Consider the following 26352-nt stretch of genomic DNA (forward strand, 5'->3'; position numbering starts at 1 on the left):
AAAACACCAGTGTGCTTCTAGCTTCCCCTAGTGGGCTGACAATGCTGCTTCTAATACATTGAAATCCAAGCAGTGTTTTCAATGCTGTTAGACTACAGAACACGATGACTATATGTTATGGAAATAAAGAGAGGTTGGAAGAATTCTGTAGTCCAGTTCCCACTCATCGGTAGTCGTTCTAAAGATCGACTTTGCTTGAACGGGACTGTTGGAAAATGTTCATTTGACCAGCATTTGCAGCGAATCAGCTGCAGTGCTGATCAGTGTATTCCTTCATCCACATTGTTTGTGTGCTCTTATGGCCAGCCCGAATCTGTGTTTTGTACTGTACTCCAAGAAACAAAATTTACAGGCAAGTCAAAGATCCTTTCTTTTATTTTGTCTTGACATTCACTTTAAAAGAATGACAAAATTATCAAAAAGCATTCATGTAAAAATGACTAATTATTAAATATTGAAATAATAACTCAAAATATGTTCTCACTAGATGTGCACAATCCATTCCCTTGCTTAAAATACATTAAAACCTTAGTATACGGTACATATAAATAATAAGTAGTGACTGTCCTTCCTTTTGTAGCATCTGATCTAATTCTTAATGGCAGGTCCAGTTTATATGTAGTACACACTGAATCTGTGTGTAATTCTACACACTTGCATAGCATGTATCTTTTTTTTTTCTGTGTGTGAAATGTTCAAATCTAATTTGTTTTCACTTGTTTGCTTCTCTTGATTCATCTGCTAATTATGCCCACTCTCTGTTAATGAGCCATCACCCCTGTAGAGCTGCTCAGGGGGCCTGGTGGGTACAGCATGGTGCCAGAACATCCTCAGCACAATTATCATGCTAATTGGCTGACACTATTGATCTGGAGGCAAAGTGTCAGCTCCATACATGAGGACTGTTTGTTTCACAGAATCCTGTTTGGGGACCTAAACTCTGACACTGGGGGTTATTTCCTGGTACTTAACATGAAATGGGAGGGCTGATTTCTAATAGTGTCAGTTACATTTTGATTGCTCAAGTGCGTTATCTATCTATCTATCTATCTATCTATCTATCGATATTGTGTGATATTTTGATACCTTTCCTATCCTTGATTACATAGTTTTTCAATATTATATTGTAAATCATTCTATCTATATCTATCTATTTGTCTGCCCTCCCATTCATCTATCTAAACATCTAACTGTTTATCATTTACCTCTAAATTTACTTATTTGTGTAAAAACTTACAATAATGCTTCTGAGCAAAATCACATGTACTGGCTTGGGGTAGTTATGTTAATCTTAAAGCCAACCTTCACCGTAAAATTTGTGTTTTCCTGCTTGCAACTCTCCACCGATATAAACTCAGATTTTTCTTTTTGCTTATATCTTTTAATCTGGCCCCTCACCCCACTGCCATTCTCTGCCAGAAATCTATTCTGAGCATCAATTACATTTTCGGTGAAATATTGCTTTCTAAGGATTGTTTTGAATTTTCTTCTTGCTAGTTTGATCTTAGATGATCTTAGCTTCATATTGAAAATGCCGCTCTACTGAACCTTAAGCTGCCCATAGATGGATCGAAATTTGGCCACCATGCTTTACCAGGTACTGGCTGATTTTTGATCTATCTTTAGGCTGTTTCGACTGGACAGAAGTCTGTCTAATAATCAATTTTTGTCAAACAGGACTGTTGGAATTTTTTTTCCTGATCAGCCAATCAACTGCAGCCACTGATCAGTTCATTCTGACAACAGAATAGTCCCACTTTCAGAATGCAATGGCAATGGCACATTACAATGGCACACAAATCGAGGTGCATAGTTTGCCAGAGGACTGATTACAAAAAACTAGACTTCTTTGGCCAGTCTTAGTAGCAACCATAATGATTTCAATGTTCAGGGCCGAGTTTCCCAATAGGCACTGTAGGCATGTGCCTACAGGCGCCCTTCCTAGAGGAACATCCGTCCAGGGGCGGACTGGGTCAGGCAGCAGGGTGGCAGTTGCCCCTGGGCCTCTCTGATGCCCCATAAAAAGGCTGCACCACATGCGGTCAGGGATAGTGCCTGGATGACATTGCACAGGCTGTGGATTCATAAGGGCAACACACTACTCTCCCCATGAGAGGCAGATATAATTTAGGCAGCAAGGACTTGAGAAACTATGGAGGAGGCTGACCAGGAGCTCGGGATAAAGGAAGAAACCAGAGAGGAGTAACTGATGATGGGATGGACAATCCTTACAATACCCAGCACTGTACACAGCTCGGTCCAGGCGCACACACACAGCACATGCCATTTCCTCAGATGAAGCCTCAAGTTGTGCTGTCTGTGCCACCCCAGTGAGGATGACAGAGCCGGCTGTGTGCCTGGACAGGATGTGCAGGAAGCAGCTGAGGGGTAAGGAGCCGGTGGAGGGGGGAAGGATGAGAGTCTCACCCCTTCCCTCTCACCCCCACTCTCTCTTTTATCCCCCCTCTCACCCCACCCAGCTCTCTTTCTCACACCCACCCCCTCTCTCTCACCCACACCCCTCTCTCTCACCTCCCCTCTCTGTCACCCTCCTCTCTCTCTCTTTCACCCCTCCCTCATCCCCACCCCCTCTCTCTCACCTTCCACCCCCTCTCTCTCACCACCTCTGTCATCCCCATCCCCTCTCTCTCATCCCACTCCCCCTCTCTCCCACCCTCTCTCTCTTTTATCCCCCCTCTCTGTCACCCCCACCCCCTCTCTGTCTTTCTCAGCCCTCCCTCACCCCATCCCCTCTCTCTCTCACTCATCCCCCACCCCCTCTCTCTCTGGTGCCCAGAGACCCCCTTACATCACAGATCCCCTTTCCATCACAGTACGCAGTGTTCCCCTTTACATCAAATTCTGCAGCACTCCCCTTTACACAAATAAATGCATTTATATAAAAATATTTTATCATGAAAAAAAAAGTTGGTCTTACTGTCTTTTTTTTGGGGGGGGGGGAGGGGTTGGAGCTACAGAATTTCCTGCCTTTAGGCTCCTGAGATGTAAAGCCCTGGTCATGTCTACCCATTCCCTCCTCTCATTAGATTCTTTCAGGATCTGTTGATTTGTTTTATCCTTCAGACTTTAAAGCCAGCTATAGATGGTTCGAATCTTGGCTGGCTCAGCAGGGACTGGCCGGGATTCAAACCATGTATAGGCAGGCTGATTGTACCCAGTTTGATTGTTGTATAACTTGGGTACAACCAATATGTCAGATTTTTACATGTGATTATTGTTAGCTGCTATTGCTGCTGGCAATAATCACTGTGTTCTCTCGGCAGGGATGGCTTCCCCCGCCTCCCCTCCAATAAAACATAATAGCTCCGTGGGAGGAATTCCCCCATCAACATTAACTGTGTTGATGGGGGAATCGAGTGATGTTGCATCATCTATGGCTTGCCTTAGTCATTTTTGTCACCCTTTTCTGTAGTCATTCTAATTATTTATTTAACAGTAGGCTGACATGTACTAAGACAAACAGACAGGCAGTTATCTTCCTGAAAAAGAAAAGAGGAGAGATCTGTCCAGGGGCGGACTGACCATTTGGAAACTCGGGCACTGCCCGAGGGCCCGGGGTCAGTAGGGGGCCCCATGAGATGCCCTTGGTACCTTTTTCATAGGCTTTTTTGAGTTTAGGTAAGGACACAGGAACCCTAAGATCTATAGTTGCACGGGGGCCTCATGAGTTGTCAGTCCGCCCCTGGATCTGTCTGTCTTCAAACATGGCATTGCCTTCCCAGGACTTGATGCAGTATGTAGCTGGTGACACAGGCTCACACACTATATTCTGACCCCATATACTTATGTTTGTGGTAACCCTGAGGAAGACGAGTTACAGAATAATGCTTATAAATACAAATAAATAAATAATTTATCTTTTTTTTTTTTTGATTGCTGACAGCTGAGAACAGAAAATTCTTCCATGAGCAAGAAGCAGAGAAAACCCTGTTGAACCTGCTGGCTACAGATAATGATGGGGTTAAGACTGCTTCATTGCAAGCTATTTCCACTATGTGTGCAAATGCAGCTAGTAAGGAAGTCTTCAGTACACATGGTACGTTATCAAGCTGTGTAATGTGCAATGAGCTGTTTGCACCCCCCACTGCAAGCTGAGCTAATAAGCTGTATTCTTCATTTAGGAATCCCTCAGATAATTCATTTATTGAACAAGGACAGTGCAGAGCTACGAGAAACTGCAATCTTCACCCTGGCCAATCTTACCACCGGTTCCGCGAGCAATGCCAGGTAATTGTTTGTCCTTAGAGCTACCAGAATATTGATGCCTAGTATGCCCCTGAGCATCCACCCACTGAGCAGCAATATATGGAATTCCCCCAGTGTTCTCCACTTGACACCTGTGACATTTGCCTGACCTTTATTCCGTGTGATGGGAGAATTGGACAATATTTGACGTCTCTACACTGGATCAATTTTAAAGCCAGTCCTCGTCAGCACATGTCACAGGGATGTGTGCTGTTACATACAGAAAAGAAGCCACTTATATGAAGGTCGGTTGGGAAGGTGGATGGCAGTAAAGTGCTTTGCCTCCAGGAGTTTTGGCAAAGGTTCAGTTACTACACAACAATAGTCTGAAATGTTGTCATGAAAGGTCAGAACACCATTCATTTTCAAGTGTGTTTAGGGGACTCCATTTATAAAGGTCTTTTTAAAGGTATGCTCCAAATTACATTTTTGCCTTTGATCTGGTTTAGGTCGTGACATGGCTTATCTGTTAAGTCATTTCATTCCTGGCTTTTATTCATGCCATTGTGTACCCCTATCTTCTGAATCATCCTGAAATACAGTCTGATGAAATGTAAACCAAGGCTTCCATGGTTCAAGGGCTCAATAGATTCTTATCCATACTCATTTTCAGGGAGCATCAATAGATTCTCAAGGATGTGTTCAAAGTACCGAACCTTTTACAGAGAAAAAAAAACAGAAATTGATGCTTTATGCAGCACTGCAACACTTTGAAAACTTTCAGGACATGTCTGACCCTGTGGATAGAGAAAAAGAAGAATACACAGACTGCTTTAAGCTAACCATACACAGAGCGAATTTGAGCTGGTGCCTAATGAACCAACCAAAATTTGAGCTGTGGGTGTCCTTGTAGGCATGCTTCTACCCAACATCCTTTGATCTGCAAATTGATGGAGCTTGGTGAAAAATTCTCAGCTGATTAGCGTTTGCATCCAATTAGATGCAGGCATTGTTCAGGTATTCTGCACTGATTGGGTACTATCCAATCAGATGTAGGCACTGTTTGGGCGATCAGCTGCAGCTGTCAGAGTACAATATCAGGCAGAGTAGATTCCTCCACAATTTAGTGTAGATAGGGGAATTTCTTAGATTTAGTTTCTTCAGCTCATGGGTATGAATGAGAGAAATGAGAGAAATCTCATAGTATATGCCCAACCTTACGCTGGATACACATCAAAATTTGGTTGGTTCACCAAGAATTTCACTCTGTGTGTAGCCCTCTCTGCTCAACAGAAGACGACCGCTTCTGTGAAGCCAGTACTCATTCAGCTGCTGCAGCCGATGGCTGCAGCAATGATCAGTATATTATGATGGGGTAGCAAAGTCCTTGCTGTCAGAATACAATAGCACAGCGGGGGAGACTCCTGCATTAACCTACCTACATCAACTTATGTGGATGCAGGAATCTGTGAGGGATTCTTTCTTTTGTGCAGCCCACGTTGAAGGAAAGAAAATACATAGTGTGCACTCATCTTTACTCAATCTAGAGTCTCTGTAATCTTCAGTAGGACCAGCAGGGAAAAAGCAAACAGCAATAGATTACAGTAGGTCAATACTGGCCAGGCAGTAACTACAGACAAATATATGGAAACACCAGGTAAATTGACAAAATTGTTACCTAATATAGTTTTTGGACCGCTTTTGGCATCCAAGAATGAATTCTCCTGAATTGACAAATATAAGTCTTGGATGGTGGATAACTGAATCTTATACCATTCTTCATACAAAAATCATTCCAGTTCTCGTAGAGATTCCGCAGGTGGAAAATGAGCCCGAACCTTGTTCTCCAAAGTTGACCATTTTGGCTCTATGATATTGAGGTGTGGCGACTGCAGCAGCCACAGGAGGTGCGAGACTTCCTCTGCATGCTTGTCAAACCATGATTTGACAACACCAGCTGTGTGAATCAGATCATTATTGTCTTGGTAAATGGCACTGTCTTTGGGAAACAATGTCTGCACCATGGGGTGCACATGGTCGGACAAAATTTGTACATAGTTTCTGGCAGTGACTCTACTTTTCAAGGTGATGATGGGGCTTGCAGAATACCAAAATATGGCTGCCCAAACCACGATTGCTCCACCACCATGCTTTACCGTTGGAACAGACATTCCTGGTCATAAGCTTGGGACTATGCTTGCCACATGTAAACACGTCCGATGGTTGGGAGCAGCGTGAAGCTTGATTCATTGTACCATATTATAGTCTTCCATTAATCAATAGTCCACATTTTATGGGTGTTGTACCACTCTCTTCTCTTGTGAGCATTAATATTGTTCACTATTGGTTTGGCAATTGCAGCTTGCCTGTGAATGTTTTACTTATGGAGTTCCTTCCGCACAGTTTTTGTGGACATGGGCTTTGAAAGACTGAGGTTGAGCTCTGAAGTCACTTTTGCAGCTGTTTTCTTATTCTGGGTCACAATCTTGCACAATGTCCTTTTGTTTCTTTTGGTCAGTTGACCATATCGACCTCGCTTTTGCTTATCAGACGACAGTTTCCCAGAAACTGTATATGTCGTCATAACCTTTGATACTGTACCTCACAACACAACAAATAAATTGGCAATTTCAGTAAGAGGCACCAGCTAAGCGGGCACCAACAATTTGCCCTCTTCGAGACTCAGTAAACTCTGACTGAGCTCATGCAGTGAATGAGGAAAGTGAGACTTCCAACCTGTTAGCTAGGTATCTCATCACACAGAGGAAGCAAAAGAATGTTACAACACTTCCACTTTCAACACAAAATATGTTGTTACTTTCACACCTGCAAATCATGTAGTGTTTCCATATTTTTGTCCAACCCCGTATGTGTCTTAATGCTCCATAGAAAAATGATCCCAAAGGCTATTGCTCTAATAAAATACTAATCACTGTCATTGAGATCATATACTGATTCCCAAAGCACACTATATGGCCGAAAGTATGTGGTCTCCCCTTCGTATTGTTGCGCTCATGTGTTTCTACTACTAAAAATGCTACAGCATACAAAGACATGTTAGATAATTGTGCACTTTCAATCTTAAGGCTTTCATTTTCTGTTCCAGCATGACTGTGCCCTGTGCACAAAGCCTGGTCAATATATACATGGTTTGATGATTTTGGTGTGGAGGAACTCAAGTGGCCTATACAAATGTGTACAAAACAGACAGTTAAAGTAAAGTCTTGTAGAAAGCCTACCCATAAAATTGTAGGCTGTTATAGCTGCAAAGGACCCAATTATATACTAAAGGTTAAGTTCACTTTTGTAAAAAAGAAAATAGTAAATTTGCATTTATTATTTTTTTACACCTCCTGTGCTTCTGGGTCCCATCAGCAGTTACTTGGTTTTCTATGGCCATGGTCTTCTTGATGATGTCAATGGGTTTAAAATAAGGAGCCTGCAAAGCATTGCACCTGCAATTAGTGGATCACAAGTGCAAAATCACTCTCCTGCAGACACTTACATGTATGTAGAGACTTTCAGTTTTAAAGCTGGAGGAAGTGTGAAGGGACTACTCCCTGAGCAGTGCACTTATAGTCCATTGAGAACTACCAGTAGAACAGAGTAGCAGGCAAAATTATCCAGGTTCTGGAGCACAGCACCTAGGGAAGGGTTCAGATCATTCAAAAAGAGAAGTAAGTCTCCAGTGTACAGGGCCTGACACTCTCTTATACCCCCTACCTCTAGTGCTCGCACATCGATTGAAGACCATAAGGCGATCGCCATGGGCTCCATCATCAAAGCCAATAGGTCCTTTGAGAACTACAAGCCTCCTTGCATGGTGGAAGATGGGAGTAGTAGTTTCTTCATTCACAGATTCCTGTGAATGGATGACGCAGCTGTGTGGGCGGAGCTGATTTTAAATGGGACAGCAGCTGCAAGGAAGAGGAACCCCCAGGCTCTGTCAAAGGGTGGAACCTAGGGGGTAAGGGGGGCTGTTGCATAGCAACATGTTACACCCAAAATAGAGGTGTAACAAGTAGCATGTTGCTAAAACTGAACCTATTCTTTTATAACCATGGTTTTGGAAAAAGATTTCCAACAGTCTAACTAGGTATGATAATCAAGTTCCTCAAAATTGTGTATTTATATACAATGAATTAGCAAAATGCATAAATCTCAGTGTAGCTAGTCAGACGTGGTCCTCCTGTGCTTCTGGGTCCCATTAGAGGTTATGTGATTTTCTATGGCCATGGTCTTGATGATGTCAATGGGTCTAAAATAAAGAAAGTAATGAAAACATAAAGGTTTTGTAAAAAAAAAAAAAAAGAAAAGTATTAGCATGTTGATGGGGTGATGAGGGTAGAGAAGAGGCAGAGAAGGCAAAATAATGAAAAATATGAATCTTCAGCTTTAAAATATAACTAAAGGCAGAACTTAAGTATTATGGATATTATGGATAGAGATTGGAACCCCTGTCAGTTTTTTATTGCTGTCTGTGCCCCCTTTCGGGAGAATACCCCTGTCTATTTGTCCTCTACCATTATCACCAAAAGTGAAAGTAAAAGAAAAATCACACATTTTGGGTTGTCCCCAGAAATGTAATAGAGGGGAAATCTTCCAATGGGGACACTAATTGTGGTGACCTAGCTGTCCCCAGGGAATTCCCTTAATTTGCAGGGATTTCCTCTTACTTCCTATTGGATAGGAAGAGAAGGGAAATCTCTGCAATGGGGCACAGATAGCAAAAAAAAAAAAAAAATCTCACAGGGGCTATAACCCTCCCTTGCTCTATCCAAAATGAAAAATAAATGTTGTCTATTGTTCTACTTTAAGCTATTGGAAATTTTCAGTTAAAAAATAACAGCAGAAAACCAACATCAACTGGTGGAACCAGTCTATACATTTTCAATTTCCACTCTGCTGACATGCTGAAATTGGGCAGCTTTAATAATGGAAGAAAATGTTGAAGCTGATATTTCTCAAGAAAAAGGAGAAATAGCAATGTTGGCTTGTTATAAAGCGGCCCCTTAGATGTAGTGTATGCAGTGTGAGACTACATCTATAATATGTCATTTACATTGGATGGAGGTACATGTATATGGAGCACCAGGACAGTGGCTTGAATGCAATAATTTTAATTTGCTACTGAAAATGAATGAAAGAAGTAACAATAGGTAATCCTCATCAAAGACATCGAATGTCTTGTAAGTTCTTGGCTAAAGGAAAATGTGCAAGATATTATATTTTGGTCATTATAATTTGTAATTACCTTTAACATGAATAATACAGTGAGATCCCATCTTAGCAACCAGTTATGCTGCAGTCAGCTAAGAGTTACAATTTTCAAATTGAATGGGTTTTTTTTGTTTTTTTATTAGAACATTACTGCCATCTATTGCTAGATAGACAGAATGACATGTCACAAATCTTCCAAAAAATACTCTGCTGCTGCTCACTTCCTTCTGCCTGTCAAGCTGGACCCCTGGCTTCACTACTTCAGAGTCACTGATCTGAAACAAACATAGATACATGTTTTGGATCAGTAAGGCCATAAATAAATAAGGTAGGATGAGGATGAAATTTGCATAAGGATGAAGTTTGTATAAGGATGAAGTTTGTGCCTTTAAAAACAAGACAGCATTGGAAGATCCAGATTTTTTTTTACTTGACAGATTTTCTTGGAGAGTCATTCACATTAATAATCACTAGTAAAGTTTTACAATGTCAGGTCATGTACAACTGATGTTTGACTGCAAGTTGCAACAGCAGCTACATTGAAGTAGTTGTAAACCCTTACATGTACCCAGTGAAGTGACTAGCCTCAGGTGATACACAGAAATGAAATAGACCCCCCGGCATAACTTGTACCTGTTTATCTGCAACACTCTATTCTCCAGAGCTGTTCAAAATGTGCAGGTTACACAGCATTTCTGAGGTTCCAGGGGCAGGGGATCCGACGTCACACAATGCACAGCAGGGAGCTGAGTGTAATATGAGACCCAAGTGGAAGGAATGGACACACACCCCTATGCACTGTCATAGGAAAACATGCACAGTTGAGGCTGGCAATTACAGGCTATGTGCAAACAAATGGTATGCTGACTGACATCCGGAGAATTTCCCAGCTGGCAACTGAATCGGGGTGGGAATGTGTCATCAATTGTAGTGCGTGTCGGCTTCATAGAAACCAGGGACCCCTGTGTGGGAAGCTGTTATATTCATGACAGCTACCCAGCACAAAATGTCCCACTCTGAGCATTAGTGTCCAGGGGCGGACTTACCATTTGGAAACTAGGGCACTTCCCGAGGGCCCGGGGTCAGTAGGGAGCCCCATGAGATGCCCCTGGTACCTTTTTCATAGGCTTTTTTGAGTTTGGGCAAGGACACAGGGGCCCCATGATCCCCTATTGCCCAGGGGGCCCCATGAGTTGTCAGTCCACCCCTGTTAGTGTCTTACTGTACGCTATCAAGATGCTAAAATGACATTTTTAAATCCTCTGTTTTCTGAATTACATACATTATTTTAGACACAGTGATATTATCACTGGGTCTCTGTTCTTCTCTATGTAATGTGGGAAGAACATGGCTGGTGGGAGGGGCTCCCAGGCTGATGTACATAGCTTCCTGAAAACATCACAGCACCCTGCCTCAGTCATGATGCAAGCAGTGGGAAGATTTAGGTGGGGTTCACACTAGAATGTGGTACAGGAAAGCCATTGTCTGTGAGCGTTTCCCACACCACATCCAAAATGCACTGCAGTTGCAGTCTGCAGCAGGGATCAATGTAAAGTTGATACCCCAAATGCAGGTTGCAAATTAAGTGCATTTACAAAAAGTAGTTTATGCACTACTTTTGGTGCGATTCAAGGCTATTCATAGTGTGAATCGGAGCTTAGCAAATATTAAAGGATAAGGTCACCTTTTAGACAAAAATAAATGCACAGTTTTTTTGCAGTTAAAAAAATGTGCATTTATTATTTTTTATGCAGGTCTCCTGCAGACCTGTCAGAATATCTGCTTGTCATACGGGATATATGAGCAATCAGATATTTTGACAGGAAGCTTCAATGACCTACCACTGCGCTCCACAGCACTGTGGTAGGTCATTGAAAACTACAAGCCCACAGCCGCTAAAACTGTCGGGAATTACAGTTCATTCATTCATGGAAGTCCGTGAATTAATGATGCCTCCTTGTGGGCGGAGCCCGCACGGCTGCTCTGTTTTCAAATTTGACAGGTAGTATGGGGAGACTTCTCCCCGTATCTCTGTAAGGGGGAGGGGGGCGGTGGACGGCCGGTGCGGCTATGGGAACATGTTCCATGTTCCACCCTAAAAACAGGTGGAGTATGTAGTATGTTTCCAAAGGTGACCTTATCATTTAAAATGCCTTGATGAATGGATGTCAGTATGGAGGAGAGGGCGTTTATAGGCAAGCTTCATTTGTATGCAGACTGCTCTAGAAATATGACACAATGGGGGAGATTTTCTAAAACTGGAGCACTCAGAATCTGGTACAGCTGTGCATGGGAGCCAATCAGCTTGTTCAATTAAGCTTCAACAATAAAACCTCAAAGCTGATTGGTTTCTATGCAGAGCTGCACCAGATTTTGCACTCTGCAGTTGTAATAAATCTCCCCCTGTGCTTCCATGACTAAAAACTAAAAATCATTGGATGAAAGGGCCAAGCTAGGGACGGTCAGGCTGGGGAGGAAAGTGCTAGATGTTGCTTGATGTCCTCCAGCCAGGATATGGGGCTGACAATGTCTGACTTGTTGCAGCTTCTAATGAACATTGTGACAAGCTCAGTGTGCAGTGAAATCTGTAAGCAATTTTAGTACAAAAGAGGAGCCTGTACAATTGTGTAGAATGTAAGGCTCTGTTCACACCTATGCAGTTTGCTTTTTGTCCGTTTTGCAGTGCTTTTTTAAATTTGTTTTGCGTTTTTCTACATACGTTTTTGATGCATTTTTGACACGTTTTTACCGTGTTTTGTGTTCAGCTTTTTTTTTTTTTGTTAAACTGTAATTTTTTTTGTTGCTAGGCAGGTTAGAAATGCCAAACGAAAAAAGCAGCAAAAATGCGCTACCATGCATTTCAGCAGTTTCTCCGTTGAACTCTATTGTAGCAAAAATGCTGCTTTTTGCTTTTAAAAAAGTCCCTGACCCTTTCCAAAAACGCACAGCTCAAAAAAGCATAGATGTGAACATATTCCATAGAAAACCATGTTAAATGGACTGTAGTGCATTTCTGAAAAAAAGCACTAAAAACACATTGGTGTGAACGGAGTCTTAGGCTGGAGTTCAGCTTTAATTTGGGCTATTGATCTGCTTTGATTAACCACTTCCTGTCTGGCCCATGTACATAAACGGCCGGACGGACGCAGTGCCAAAGCAGGTGGCCGTTTATAAATGGCTCCCGCATTCGCTCCCTGGGAGTGCACAGCGCTATGATCCGGTGCCTGCTGTGTCCTCTGGACACAGGGGAACACCGATTGCTGTACGGGTCCTCTATGTGAGGATCCGATTCTTGTGATCACTGATTGGCCAATCAGAGATCACATGAATAGTAGTAAGCAAGATGTCACTTCCTGACATCATTGCTTACTACATGTGAAATCTGTGAATGATCACAGAGGTCACACGGTACAAGGCTATTCACAACAGCCTTGTACCATGTGACAAGTTGTGACCAATCACAGCTTTCACAGTACTTCTCATGGCTGCAAGAATGTAGCCAGAGAGAAGAAGAAATGATTGCTTTTACAGCCTTTATGGGTGTAAAAGCAATCAGTGTAAAAAAAACAAAACAAAACAAAATCTTCATTACCTACCACAAGTAGTACAGTGTCACTAAAAAAACCCATAAATAATAATATAAAAAAAATAAAAATGTAAAAATTTTTTTTGAAAAATTAAAATTTTTGGTTATGAACTAATTTGGGTTATTATTTTTTTTTTTTTTACTAAAAAGATAGATGAATGCATTTTGGCCAAGATTTATGAAGAAAGATTATTTATGTGCAAAATTTTATAAGAAAAACTAATTTTTTTTCAAAATGTTTGGACTTTTTCATTTATATAGCAAAAAAATAAAAATCCCAGTGGTGAATAAATACCGCCAAATAATGTTTTATCTGTCTCAAAAAAATGCTAAAAAAATTCATGTGGTTACAGTGTTGCATGACCGCGCAATTGTCATTCAAAGTGTGATAGCACTGAAAGCTAAAAATTGGCCTGGGCAGGAAGGGGGTGAAAGTGTCCGGACTTGAAGTGGTTAAAAAAATGATTTTGCAGGTTTTGATGCCAATATGCAGATTTGTTAGTTACAAAAGTATATCACTTAATTCCCAGCTACAATTTCAGTTAATTTTTTCTTTGTCAAGGCTGTTACATTCACTGCATTTCATATCACACCTTACTTGATAATTGAATTAGCAGCACTCCTCATCTCTATGATGTTATAATAACACTCTCGTTTATTTGAATTCTTAGCAAGTATTACCTGGAAATGGCATTGTGGATTGAGTTCCGTACAAGAACGGACACTTTGATTAATGATAATATTTCAGCGGCACAAATTAATTATCACCGGCTCAGATCATTTGTCAAATTCTGTATTTAGCATGAAGATTAATCTGCTCATTTAGATAGTCGTGTCTTTAATATATGCCATGGATTTCTGGAAAGAGTCTGCTTTTGTGGAAAAGAACATTTTTCTGTCTTTTTTTTTTATTGGTCAGTTCACACTACATATGTTTCAGTTGCTTTTTTTCTGCATCCAAAACCCACCGGTTATATGGTTGTCAGTTTCATAGTTCACATCAGTGCTTGCACTTCCAGTGTGTTCCAGTTACAGAAAAAAAATAGAACAGGCTGCATTTTTCCCACACAGAACTGTACTGGAATGCACCAAAAAACACTGGAATACACATGTCCCTATTTAAATTGAAGAAAAAGCGAGGTGGAAAAAAATAAACTGGAATGTATCAAAAATGCACTGGAACGTGTCAGAAATGCATAAAAAATGCATAAAAAATGCACGGAACGCACCAAAAATGCATCAAAAGCATGCACGCAGAAATGCGTCTGGACTGTGTTTCTATAGTGTGAACCGACTTTAAAGGAATGACCAGCTGGCTTTTACTGTGAAAGTTTTCTCTGTTCCTCTGAAGACTACAAGTAGAACAGTGGGTGGTTACTAGTTGCATTTTAGGGGGCCTCAATGTGGCCCTTACTCTTCCAAAGGACCACACAAAGAGTAATGCTTTTGTTTTTTAAGAGTACAACATTTTCACGTGTAAACTTTGCATTGTGTTGCTGCAGTACACAGTACCACAACATGCACATGTTAATGCGTTCTGGTGTCATTCATTCTCAATAGCACCCTGATGGACCTGCATTGCAGTGCATTGTAACACACTACCATGTGTTGTGGTTTGTGTAGCAAAAAAAGTGTTTTTCTGCTTTTCGATGCATGAATGGGCTACCTTAATACAATACATGTTAACATGCCTGCACATAAAAGGTCCCAAAAACTTAATACAGATGGGGAAGGGTTAGGATCTCCATCAGGTTTTATTGCTGTCTGTTGAAAAGATTTCATGTCCATCTGGCAGATTTTAACCATTAGAAGAAATAAAAATAAATCTCTTTATTAGGATCACTAAAACTGAAGTTAAAGTGGTTGTAAACCCTTACATATACACAATAAAGTGACTGGCCTCAGGTGATATTCAGAAATTAAACAAATCCTCCTACATAAGTTGTACATTAATCTGCAGAATTTTCTTCTCTACATTTGTTCAAAGTCCACAATTTATAAAGCTTGTCTGAGCTGTCAGAAATAAGGGGACAGGGAGCTGAAATTATACTCTGCAGAGTTCAGTGAGGAGAGCTCTGAGAGCTGATTGGAAGGAAGGGACACACAGCCCTTCACACAGGAACAGAGCTGAGGCTGTCAATCACGGGCTGTTTGCTGGAACTCCCTTCCCTGACACCTTTTTACTCTTGGTGTCAGGAAAACTTGTCAGAAGTGATTCATGCTGATAGCAGAGGAACAGGACAGCAGAGCACTTAGTGCTCTGGATTGAGACAAGTACACACTACAGAGGGATATGCTTTGTTCATAATTCATGTCTGAAGTTTACAACCTCTTTAAGGATGATAGGGCTACTTCCCATTGTCCCATAGTCGGGAAACACATATATTTTAGGTAATTAGGGCCCATTCACATTATGTGCAATGACTGGCAATGTTCTGCATTTCATTAACACCAATCAGCTCAGGGGCACATAGAAAGCAGTTGTTTTTATGTGTCTTGTTCACACTACAAAACAGCCTTCAGGTTGCAGAAAAATGCAGTCAACATCCACATTGCAGTGCGTAAGAATGAGAGAAATGCCACTTTGACATTTCAAATAACTACTACAGGTATTTATGTAGCGCCAACAATTTTACAGAGTGTGTGAGATATTGCACATTCACACCCTCAGGGAGCTTACAATCTTAGGGTAAATATATATATATATATATATATACACACACACACACAGACACTGGGGCCTTCTGTGCTTCTGTGTGCAGCAGCCCGTACCCCAGCCCCCCTAAATACCTTCCTGAGCCCCATCGCAATCCAGCGATATGCACAACATCCTCTGTTCTTGGGACTCTCTCTCCTCATTGGCTGAGACAGCAGTGGGAGCCATTGGCTCCCCTGGCTGTCAGTCACAGCCAGTGAGCCAAAGAGGAAAGAAAGGAGGCAGGGCCAAGCCATGGCTCTGTGTGTGAACAGACATGCAGATCAGTGGCTTGGGAGCAAACTTGGTTGGGTGCCCCCTTTGCACGCTAGGCAAGAAGAAGGAGGCAGGAGCACCGGGGCAACAGCCAAGAAGTGGAAGATTGGGGCTGCTCTGCGCAAAACCACTGCAAAGGGCAGGTAAGTATAACATGTTTGTTATTATTTTTTTTTAAATGGTCTTTAACATAACTTTAAGCTGCCCCTATGTCTTTGGAGTGTTAGAGGAAACCTATGCAAACACAGGGAGAACATGCAAACTTTTTTTTTCTACAGAATGTATCTGAAATTGTTCATTTGTTATATCTAAAAATTAGTTCTTTTCTCTTTAACCCAGCAACGTTGCCGAGGCAGATGGAGTCCCAGTATTAACTAATCTGCTGTCAGATAAAAGGGATGGAGTGGTTACGAACGCCTGCACGGTTCTCATCAACATGGCTGCACAAGAGTCTCTTCGGCTCACTATACAAGCTCAGGGTGTCATGAACGCTTTGGTGGAACCATTAAAGTCCTCCAGCAGTATGGTGCAAAGTAAAGCAGTGCTCACAGTGGCTGCCATGGGGTGCGATGCGGATGCCAGAGCTGAGGTGAGAAACATTTCCAGACAAGACTGGGGATCTCCAAATGTGGTGGAACTACACTGCTTTCTAGCCTTATAGATGTCACATAATTTGATTTGATTGACTCTAAAGTGATACTAAACACATACTGAATTTTTTATGTGATCCCTTCTCTTTCTGTATATGGGTGATGGTACTGTAATTATTTTATAAAAAAAAAATCTACGTACTTTTTTTCTAATCGATAAACAGCTAACACATGACCAAGCTCTTTCCCAGCCTGTCTGCAGGGAAACAGTGGCAGGAGGAGCTTCTAGTCCTCTGCTGCTGGTCACATGTTAAAAATAAAAAAAAACAGCCAGTCACAGTCTGTGTCACACCTGTGTCTTAGAATAACAGGAAGGTGAAGCCTCCATCGGTCAAGATGTAATATCCCACAACCATTATGTTTAGCTTGTTAGTGGGCATGTAGGAGGAGGAGGGAGGGAGTGGGCTGTCTTTTACCATTGTGCATATGCCCACATGTGTGGCTCTACACTCACATGTGCTGCTCAGATGTGATATGGAGAAAATGCTCAGAGCAGGAATACACTGAAAACTGAGCATGTGCAGTAGTTGTCAACACTGCAGTGCAAAATCCCCAACTGCACTGGGGACATGGACAGGAGGGGGCAATAGAGAACAGCAGGATCAATCAGGTTTTCTGCAGAATACAGAAAACCGATCCCATAGTGACTATGAGTGAGTATGAACAGCATGTAATACAGCATTTATTGATAGCTGTTTATGATGTGGGTTTAGTTCCAGCTGTTTGGAGTTTATCACTTTCACTTTTCAGCTATGTAATAGCAACTGTATCAGCTCCCTCTACATGCCGAAAACAATGTACCCCGAAGAGGGATGAGCAGAGGGATTTAACTGTAAACTGATTTTGCTGCAGAATTACTGATTTTTTTGTTCAGCTTCCTAGGCCAAATTTACCTGAACAAAAAAAACACTAAAAACAATCTTCTCCTTTTTTTCAGATGGTATTTCATTTCCTCCAGGGATGAGGTCTATTTACAAATGTTTTTTTCACAACATTCACAGTTTTCACCCATGATTTCTGCAGTTTCCAGTTATAATCATCTAATCTTTGCTGAAAGTTGTGTAAAACATATATAAATAGAACCAGTAGTGTTTTCTATTTGTACCTTTTTATGTAATCATTATCTGTTGCTTTAAAGTGTACATAAACCCCAAAACAGAAATGTTTTATATTGCTGCCTACCAGTCCTTAGATGAGATGGCTGTATTATTTTTCCTTTATCAGGCACCATTCCCTTTGTTTTCACCTGGTGTTCCTTTGAGTAATACACATCCTATGCGGCTATGCTCACTTTACTGTATCTACTGAGGGAGCCATGGTTGTCTCCCAAGCGAGACTTCAAACATATCTTGTTCATCTCCATTACATGGGGGATGGGAGGTTACAGACAATACAAATACATAAAATGCTTCTGACAAATGTATGTGTTTGTATAGCAAAAACAAATACAGCAGTAACAAGATATAGTGGAAGAGAGAACCTTGACCCTACAAACTTACTGCTTTTTTCAGCATGTCTTGGCTCAGGTGGCATTTGCCAACACATCCAGAGAAAAACAGTCGTCTGTACATTTTTAACGCCCAACATTTGTAAAACTTTATTATTCCAGAACAAACTTCTAGAACACCTGCCTAGGGTGCCCTTCTCTGATTTGTTTTACCCACCACTGGGCTTAATTGCCAATATCTTTACCATTAGGGCTAGTGGCGGGTGAAATGAATCAGTGGAGGTCCCAAGCTGGGCTTCGTCTGTCCTGGAATATTAAAGTTTTAGAAGCCTTGGACATTACAGCATGTTACTGACGGTGTTTCTCTAGATACATTGACAGTTTATGGTGAGGATGAGCCCCTGCTTGGCATCTGCACTAGGTCAGTTGAGGGAATAATCCACTGTATAGGACCTATTAGAATTGAAAAACATTTACTGGTCAGACGCCATGGGGTTTATTTACTAAAGCTGGAGAGTCCAAAATCAGACTCCCTTCTGCATAGAAACCAATCAGCTTCCAGGTTTCATTACCAAAGCTTCATTGAACAAGCTGAGGTTAGAAGCTGATTGGTTTCTATGCAGAAGGGAGTCTGATTTTGGACTCTCCTGTTTTAGTAAATAAACCCCCATGTGTCCAAGGAAGAGCACCACTAATGAAAGACAATGATGGTGTTTTTTACAATGCAGACTAACATCTGCCTTTATTTCTAATTGACATATTACTGCAGTTGGACAATGTAGAGAAGCAAAGAAAGGAGTGGGTCATGTGACATCTCATTATACGGCATAGCTAATTAAATAGTTTTGCGATTTGAGCTTGATTTCTCCTTAAGAACACGATAGTAAAGATGGTCTAATCATTCACCTCCAAATTCCCAAATGTGGGAATTGCAGGTCTCGTTAACACTCACCATACTTAAAAAAAAAAAAAAAGGGAAGAGCTCCTCTGGCTTTTTTGGTCTGTAAGACTGGTCATACATTATCCAATTTTCCTTTAGATTTACCAAAACCATATAATGTTAGGTCACACCTAAACACTTTCAATTTGTATGCAATCAGGCAGGCCCTTGTACTACATTTTCTAATCAAAAAACCACCTCCAAAATATAATACTAGAACCCCACAACACAAACAACACCTTCCCCTGAAGGTGTAACAAATTATATATAATTTGTACTTGTACTACATTGCTGAAGGTAAATCTAAAGGAAATACAATAACAAAATTGTACAATGTATGGCCAGCCTATCTGTCTGATATTTTACCATTGGAAACAACTCCCTCTTCTGCCTGAAGAAGTGTATGACCTGCAGCATATGTGGTGCGATTGCTGCACATTGCCTTATTTCTGTGAATGGTCAACATTGACAATTTGAACAAAATATAAGTATCCGTGTGTGTTTATTCAATTCTGCGCTGGTTAGGACCCGTCTTCAATAAGTGGTGAATCACTGATTTTATAAAGGATTCACCACTGATGTCTATAGAGGCCCTCTGCTCTCAATCCTGCTCCATCCTCTATATTTGCTGTACATGTGTACATTTGACGCACTTCTAAATAAGATTTTTGTTTGCATTCACCCTTTTCAGCCACCGTTAGAAAACCGTATAACTAGAGCGTGTAATGAGACTCAATGCCAGCAAATGTAGATACAGGAATCCAAATAGATTCACCCACTGAAAGTGCACTTCTTTTTAGTAGTTTCTGCTTTTAGTGGGTAAACAACACCTTAAAGAGGAACTTTAACCATAACAACTTAAGCAAGAAACATATAGTCCACATTAATATTTATGCTACCAAAATGAACGTGTGCTGTAAATTGCCTCCAGCATTATTCCTGTTTCTTCTTGCTGGAGGCCGCCATTTTACTGAAGCCCAGAGCCCCTGAGCAGCAGTCAATCTTCAAGCTGCCAGCAGATTGGCCTCTACAAATTCGGCACAGTGCCTTAAATTAGAGAGCAACTGAGCATGTGCACAGGAGAGTGTATTATTGGATTTTAAAAAGTATAGACACCTATTTCTAATATTTTACATAGCTATACCTGCAAAGGGGCCAGCTTGGATCTAGCAGGACGTACTTTTCTGTCTAAAGTTCTACTTTAAAGTGATTTTACTATTCTACACCCTAAACTCTGATGTAAGGGTTAAACTTGTTTAAAATTAGAAAATTATCAAAATGATTTAAATGTGCTTACTGTATAGGAAATCATTGCAGCTTTCAGGGCACTGAAAGTCTTCCATCTGTCAGATTAGTACAATAAATCAATCAGCGGTAATCTGCAAGTACCCTGAAGGCATACATTGATGTCCTGTATTGTTGGCTATTAAAATGACATGTGCATCAGTCTACTCTGATGGATATGTTTTTAAGGGAATGTGATGTGTTTGCCTTTATTCATACAAATCATGTTTATTTTATACCTATAACTGCAACAAATATGTTACTGGAATGCAATTATGCAGGTTTTCACATCAGCAATAGTGCATTTATCAGTTAATAAGGAGTAAAATAGATTAAAGCCTAACTCTAGATGACAAATTTTAAAATGTATTTAAACACAAAAGGAGAAATGTAGAACATTACAGCTTACTAGTCCTTAGAGGAGGTGTCTACAAAAAAAGAGAGAAAAAAAAATGTTAAAACATTTGAATTATTATTTTTTTAACGTACTGTCACCAGTCAGTGTCCTTGATCAACCGCTACACCCGTCATATGATGACACTGCACTGATGACAGTATGTAAAAAAATATATATCGGTATATATTTTTATTTTATTTTGTTTCTTCATTTTACAAAAAATTGTGACAAAAAAAAAGTACAAATTACAAAAAACTCTCCATGCTTCTTACTAAATATCTTGGACTGTCTACTTTCCAAAAAGGGGTCATTTGTACTGTTCTGACATTTTTGGGTATCAAGAAATGAGCTATAAATATATATACCATAGTTTGTAGATTCTATAATTTTCCTACAGATTAAATAATATACACTGATCTGGGGTTTTTTTTTTTTTTTTACCAAAGTAATGTAGCAGATTACATTTTGGCCTTATTTATGAAGAAAGATTATTTAATTGCAAGTTTTTTTTAACAGAAACAATAAAAAAATGTTTCTCTCAACATTTTTGGTCTTTTGTTTTTTTATTTAGCAACAAGTAAAAACCCCAGTGGTGGCTAAATACCACCAAAAAAGTACTATCTGTCTCAAAAAAATTATAAAAATTTCATTTGGGTTCAGTGTTGCATAACTAAGTAATATTCATTCAAATGTGACAGCGCTGAAAGCTGAATATTGGCCTGGGCAGGAAGGAAGGGGTTGAAAGTGCCTGGCACTGAAGGGGGTTAAAATGTCTTTAGCCTGAAAAATAAAAAACTAAAAGCTGACCCTTGTACCTGCCCCTCCTGCAGTGTTTGATGATTGTCCCAAACTCTGGCTGCCAATTTTACTGGACAGCTTGGTCATTAAATGCAGAAAAACGCTGTTTGCAAAACGCTGCTTTAGGGTCCTTTCACACGGGCGTTCTTTTTTTTTTATCAGCTCAGTCTCTTCTTTTTTTCCAAATCAGAGCTAAATGGGTCAAAACTTCACTTTTTACCTCCATTTTCATATCTGTTTATATCTGTTTTTATCCATTTACATCCGTTTTGGATCCGATTACATCTGTTTTTGAGCTGATTGCGATCCGTTTACATCCGTTTTACATCCATTTTTTCATGAGTCATGAAAATTTCCCAAGACACTTTGCTCTAACCCAGCAGGCATTATGCTTCTCATGCTGCTTTACGGTCCCAGTGAATGACTGAGTACATCACAGTGTTCTTCCTGTGTGTTCCTGTGTCTTTCCTGTGGTTTGCAATTTTTTTTTATATTATTGTTATTAAAATTATTACTTTTTAAAAAATGTTTCTTATTGTTTTATTGGAAAATAAAATGCTGATTTGCAGAAAAACAGATGTTAGTGGATCGGATGTAAGTGGATGTCGTCCACTGACATCCGTTTTTTGACTGTTCCAGTTTTTTTTTCCAGAAGAAAAATAGGCATTGCTTCCATTCAAAAAAACGGAATGTTCACAGATGCAGAAATTAACGGATGTAAACAGATGATCATCCATTTACAACTGCTCAGAATAGAAATACATGGGTGCCCGTTTCTCATCCGTAAATGGACAGACGGAAAACGGACATACAGAACGCCCCTGTGATTTGACATTAGGCATGTTTTTTGTGCTGCTTTTCTCCTGCTAGGAGAAAAAGGGTTCAGAATAGCTGGGAAAATGCCCAGTACGCATGAGGCCTAAAAGGTGATTTATAGAAACCTGTCTGAAGAGAAATATTCAGGCTGCCATTGCTGATGTCTCTTTTCGAAAATATTAGTCACCTGGCTGTCACACTGATACTCTGGCTTCAGGGCTTTCACAATGACTTGCACGCACCCTGCACAAATATAGCAATAAAGAAATGCAGCTTTTATTGGTTAAATGCTTATTCCAGGTCTGTTACTCAGTTCAGAAGTACTGAAGTCAGAATCAGCCAGGCAACCAGCATTTTCAAAAGGCGGTCAAAAATGGAAGTTTACTTATTTTCATGACAGGTGAACATTAACAAGTATATTAGAAAAACAGGCATATCGTTTTTTTGCATTGACATGCATACAATAAACCATTTTTTACTTAAACGTGTGATATCTAGTTTAGGCACGCAGGTGGACTGACCTATCTTGTTAAACTCCTGCACTCCGATTATGATGAGGTGCGAAGAAATGCATGCTGGGCCATTGCTGTGTGCGTAAATGAAGAATTGACTGCAGCTGAACTCTATAGATTGGGGTAAGTAAAACATTAACACTAATAGAGATTCATTGATGTGCTTCATTAAGTGCAGTCTTTAAATTAAAACCATAATCCAAATAATTAAGCTAGATCCACATTTAATACTTGAATGGGTGTGTTTTTATGTGTGTTAATAGTTTAAGCTTTAGATGCTGAAATAAAATGCTAAGGTCATAATGATAGACTACAAACTATTTGTATTTAAAGTGCCCATCCACTATAAATTAGATACTACATTGCAGGATAGACCAGATTTCCTTATCTGCTATTTTCTCACAATGTATGACATCAGTAAAATGTTTTCTATACAATAGGGCTTAAAAAATGCCTCTTTTATAGGTGTTTGTAGGTTTTTTTTTCAGCCTGTAAACATAGCTCTATGTGGTCATGTGCACAAAGGCGTTTACAGGGATATTAGCAGAGGAGAGTTTTCCAGGCTGAAAAAAAACATCAGCAACGCGTTCAGGAGAGGAGCTTTTTTGCAGAAATAACGCTTGGTACGCCTAAATGCGTGTAAACATGCCTAAACTCTAGATGCATTTAGTGCTTGAGCATTCATTCATTCCAATGGCCAGAATAAATTAATATTCTGGCCAGTTGAAACCATAAACGCTCAAACTTTTGATGCTCCTAAATGTGCCTAACCGCGTCTGCAATACGCTACATCTGCAGGACAGCTTGGTCTGTTGAAAAGCAACAGATGTACTGGCAGAATTACTAGATGAAAATAAAGGAAAGAAAGCCTAGGAAAAAAAAACTAATGCAGCCATCACATCTTTTCCTGCCAGGAGTAAAATGTGTTTTTCCTGCCAGGAGTAAAAGGTGTTCAGAGGAGAACTGGTATACGGTATATTTGGAATTGTACAGTGTATCAAAGCCGTATTAAACCCAAAAGCAAACATTTATTATATTGCAGCTTACCAGTTCTTAGATGCGATGACTGCATTAGTTTTTTAAGTTGCAATGTACAACAATAATCCTCATAAGCACAATCAACAGTCAAATAAACCGGCACAGTCAGTTAAAACCTATTCACAACAGAGAAAAAAAAAATGTAAGCATTCTTATTGGGTTTGAATCCCCCTACACACAGTTTCATGAAATTAAGATTATTTTCCATCCCAACCAGGTGCCCCTGATTTGATGTACTGTACCACTTATGGCCGCTATTATTCTTTGAGCTCCTGTGCAGCTGCATAGGGTATACAGGCAGGGGTGTATTTTCCACAAGGCAAACAAGGCATTTGCCTAGGGCGGCATTTTTCGGTGGGGCAGCACTGACCCTTGGAAGAAGGGACAGAAGAAGGGACACACACGGCATGGGGACCTGATGGGTTCCGAGAGAGGCTGTGGGTTTCATGACAGTGTATGCACAGCCCGACTCTCATTCCCAGGGATGTCTGCAGCTGTGAAGGTGAGTGTCTCTCTCTCTCGCTGTGGAGGATGGTGACTGGTATATGGGGGGCAATGGTAGTGGAAGGCTCTCTCGGGTGGGGGGCAGGGGTGTTGTTGGTCAATGTCAGGCTTTCTCTGCAGGTGGGGGCACCGATTTTTGTGTTGCCTAGGGCAGCACAAAACCTAAATACACATTGTGTACAGGCACTATGTCCACCCCTACAAAATTACTGTATCAAAATAATATCTGCAGAAACATATATTTTTTAGCTCTTTATTTATGCAGATCAGAACAAAAACAAGGCTAGCATTATCGTCCATAAAATAAATCCACCAACATATATTATATGTAGCCTGGTACCAAATCATACACCACATTTCAATTTTACAATTAGAATAAATTCCAGTATAACATAAACAAGGCCATCTAAAATAAGTAGCCCCCTCCCCCCCAAAAAAAACACATAAACGTAACAAAACGTATAACAAAACACAGGAAAAAAAACCAGAAAGGGAAGAAAAATAAAAAAAGTTAAACTAAAAAAATGCAAATATATTGTGCGAGAGACAATTTCCCCCTTAAGTTCCGCTTCTGGCTTTTCAAAGATGTTACATATACCTTAGTATACAGGAAGGTCATTATCCAACTACATCAGATCCTGGTGGGGAGCAGAACAGGTATAGGCTGTCCAAGGGGACCAAAAAATATAATATTCCTGCGCCAACAAAAAAGTGCCATATACAAAATATGTGTATTCCTCTTCTAAATTGCTGCTGTGCAGAAAATGTGAAAACACAAATAATATTTATAAATGAAACAGCGCAAAATAGACCTTCATACAAATTTAGTGAATCACAAAACATAAATGTCCAATAATCATTGGTGCATATCTCTGTCAAAAAATCTTCAGGAAAGACACCCCAAAACCACTTGTGATGAAAGCTGAGGATTCTAAATGCTTTTAGAAAACTTCCACCTATCACCCGTGCACACCAACATCAAATACACTCACCAGATTTTGGTGAATGAAAAGCCTATTGAGAACGCCCTGTGGGAGGGGCGAAACGCGTTGACGCAATTTCCGGTCCACACATCTGACGTCACTTCCAGTGAGTGGAGTGCATGCCAGGCGGTGTGTTCCAGCGGCCATTTTTGAGGGATTTATACTGGTCTTCTGCTGTTCCTCTGCTCTTACTGGCTTTTATTGATGTGAGAATCCTGGATTTTGTGGCTGTTTGCTGGTTCTTAATATCAGGCTGGTGTTGGCCTAAATAAATGCGCCTTTTACAAGTTGGAAAAATGTGAGTGGCCTGGATTCTGTCTTCTGTTATAATATCTATCTGGCAATATTACACTATATAAATTTTTTTCTCCAATACGGTGGAGTAAACAAGGATACCACGGTGAGGACCTGGGAGAAGATATATACCTGGTGGGGCAGGCTACTATTGATCTGATGCAAAGAGGGTTAGGATTTCCCAAAAATCCTTAAAGGCTTTTCATTCACCAAAATCTGGTGAGTGTATTTGATGTTGGTGTGCACGGGTGATAGGTGGAAGTTTTCTAAAAGCATTTGGAATCCTCAGCTTTCATCACAAGTGGTTTTGGGGTGTCTTTCCTGAAGATTTTTTGACAGAGATATGCACCAATGATTATTGGACATTTATTTTTTGTGATTCACTAAATTTGTATGAAGGTCTATTTTGCGCTGTTTCATTTATAAATGTCCAAGGGGACCAAATATTGTCAAGTGGCTAAATGGTTAACACTTCCACCTAGCAGCACTGGGGTTGTCGGTTTGAATCCTAACCACAGAACTACCTGCCTGGAGTTTGCATGTTCTCCCGGTGGCTGGGTGGGTTTCCTCTGTGTACTCCGGTTTCTTTCCACATTCCAAAGACATGCTGGTAGGGGAACCCCTTCACGCCGCCGCCTCCCGGCCCTTTAAGAGTTTCAGAAGCCGGGAGGCGGGATGGACAGGACGGGGTTTAGATATCATGTGA

General features: G+C 40.5%; 1 protein-coding gene across 2 annotated transcripts in view; it reads left to right on the top strand.

The window, feature by feature from the left end:
* Positions 1-26352, top strand: part of ARMC3 (armadillo repeat containing 3) — a 79218-nt gene that overhangs the window by 30772 nt on the left and 22094 nt on the right. For both annotated transcript variants that reach the window (XM_089693754.1, XM_089693755.1), the window contains 4 exons: positions 3905-4057; positions 4143-4248; positions 16323-16572; positions 22814-22950. In XM_089693754.1, coding sequence (XP_089549880.1) covers positions 3905-4057; positions 4143-4248; positions 16323-16572; positions 22814-22950 — 646 coding nt within the window. The remainder of the gene's footprint in view (positions 1-3904; positions 4058-4142; positions 4249-16322; positions 16573-22813; positions 22951-26352) is intronic.

The sequence above is a fragment of the Staurois parvus genome, unplaced genomic scaffold, assembly GCF_062004578.1.
Source record: "Staurois parvus isolate SC_StPar_1 unplaced genomic scaffold, SC_StPar_1.0 ptg000636l, whole genome shotgun sequence".
NCBI classification, from domain to species: Eukaryota; Metazoa; Chordata; class Amphibia; order Anura; family Ranidae; genus Staurois; species Staurois parvus.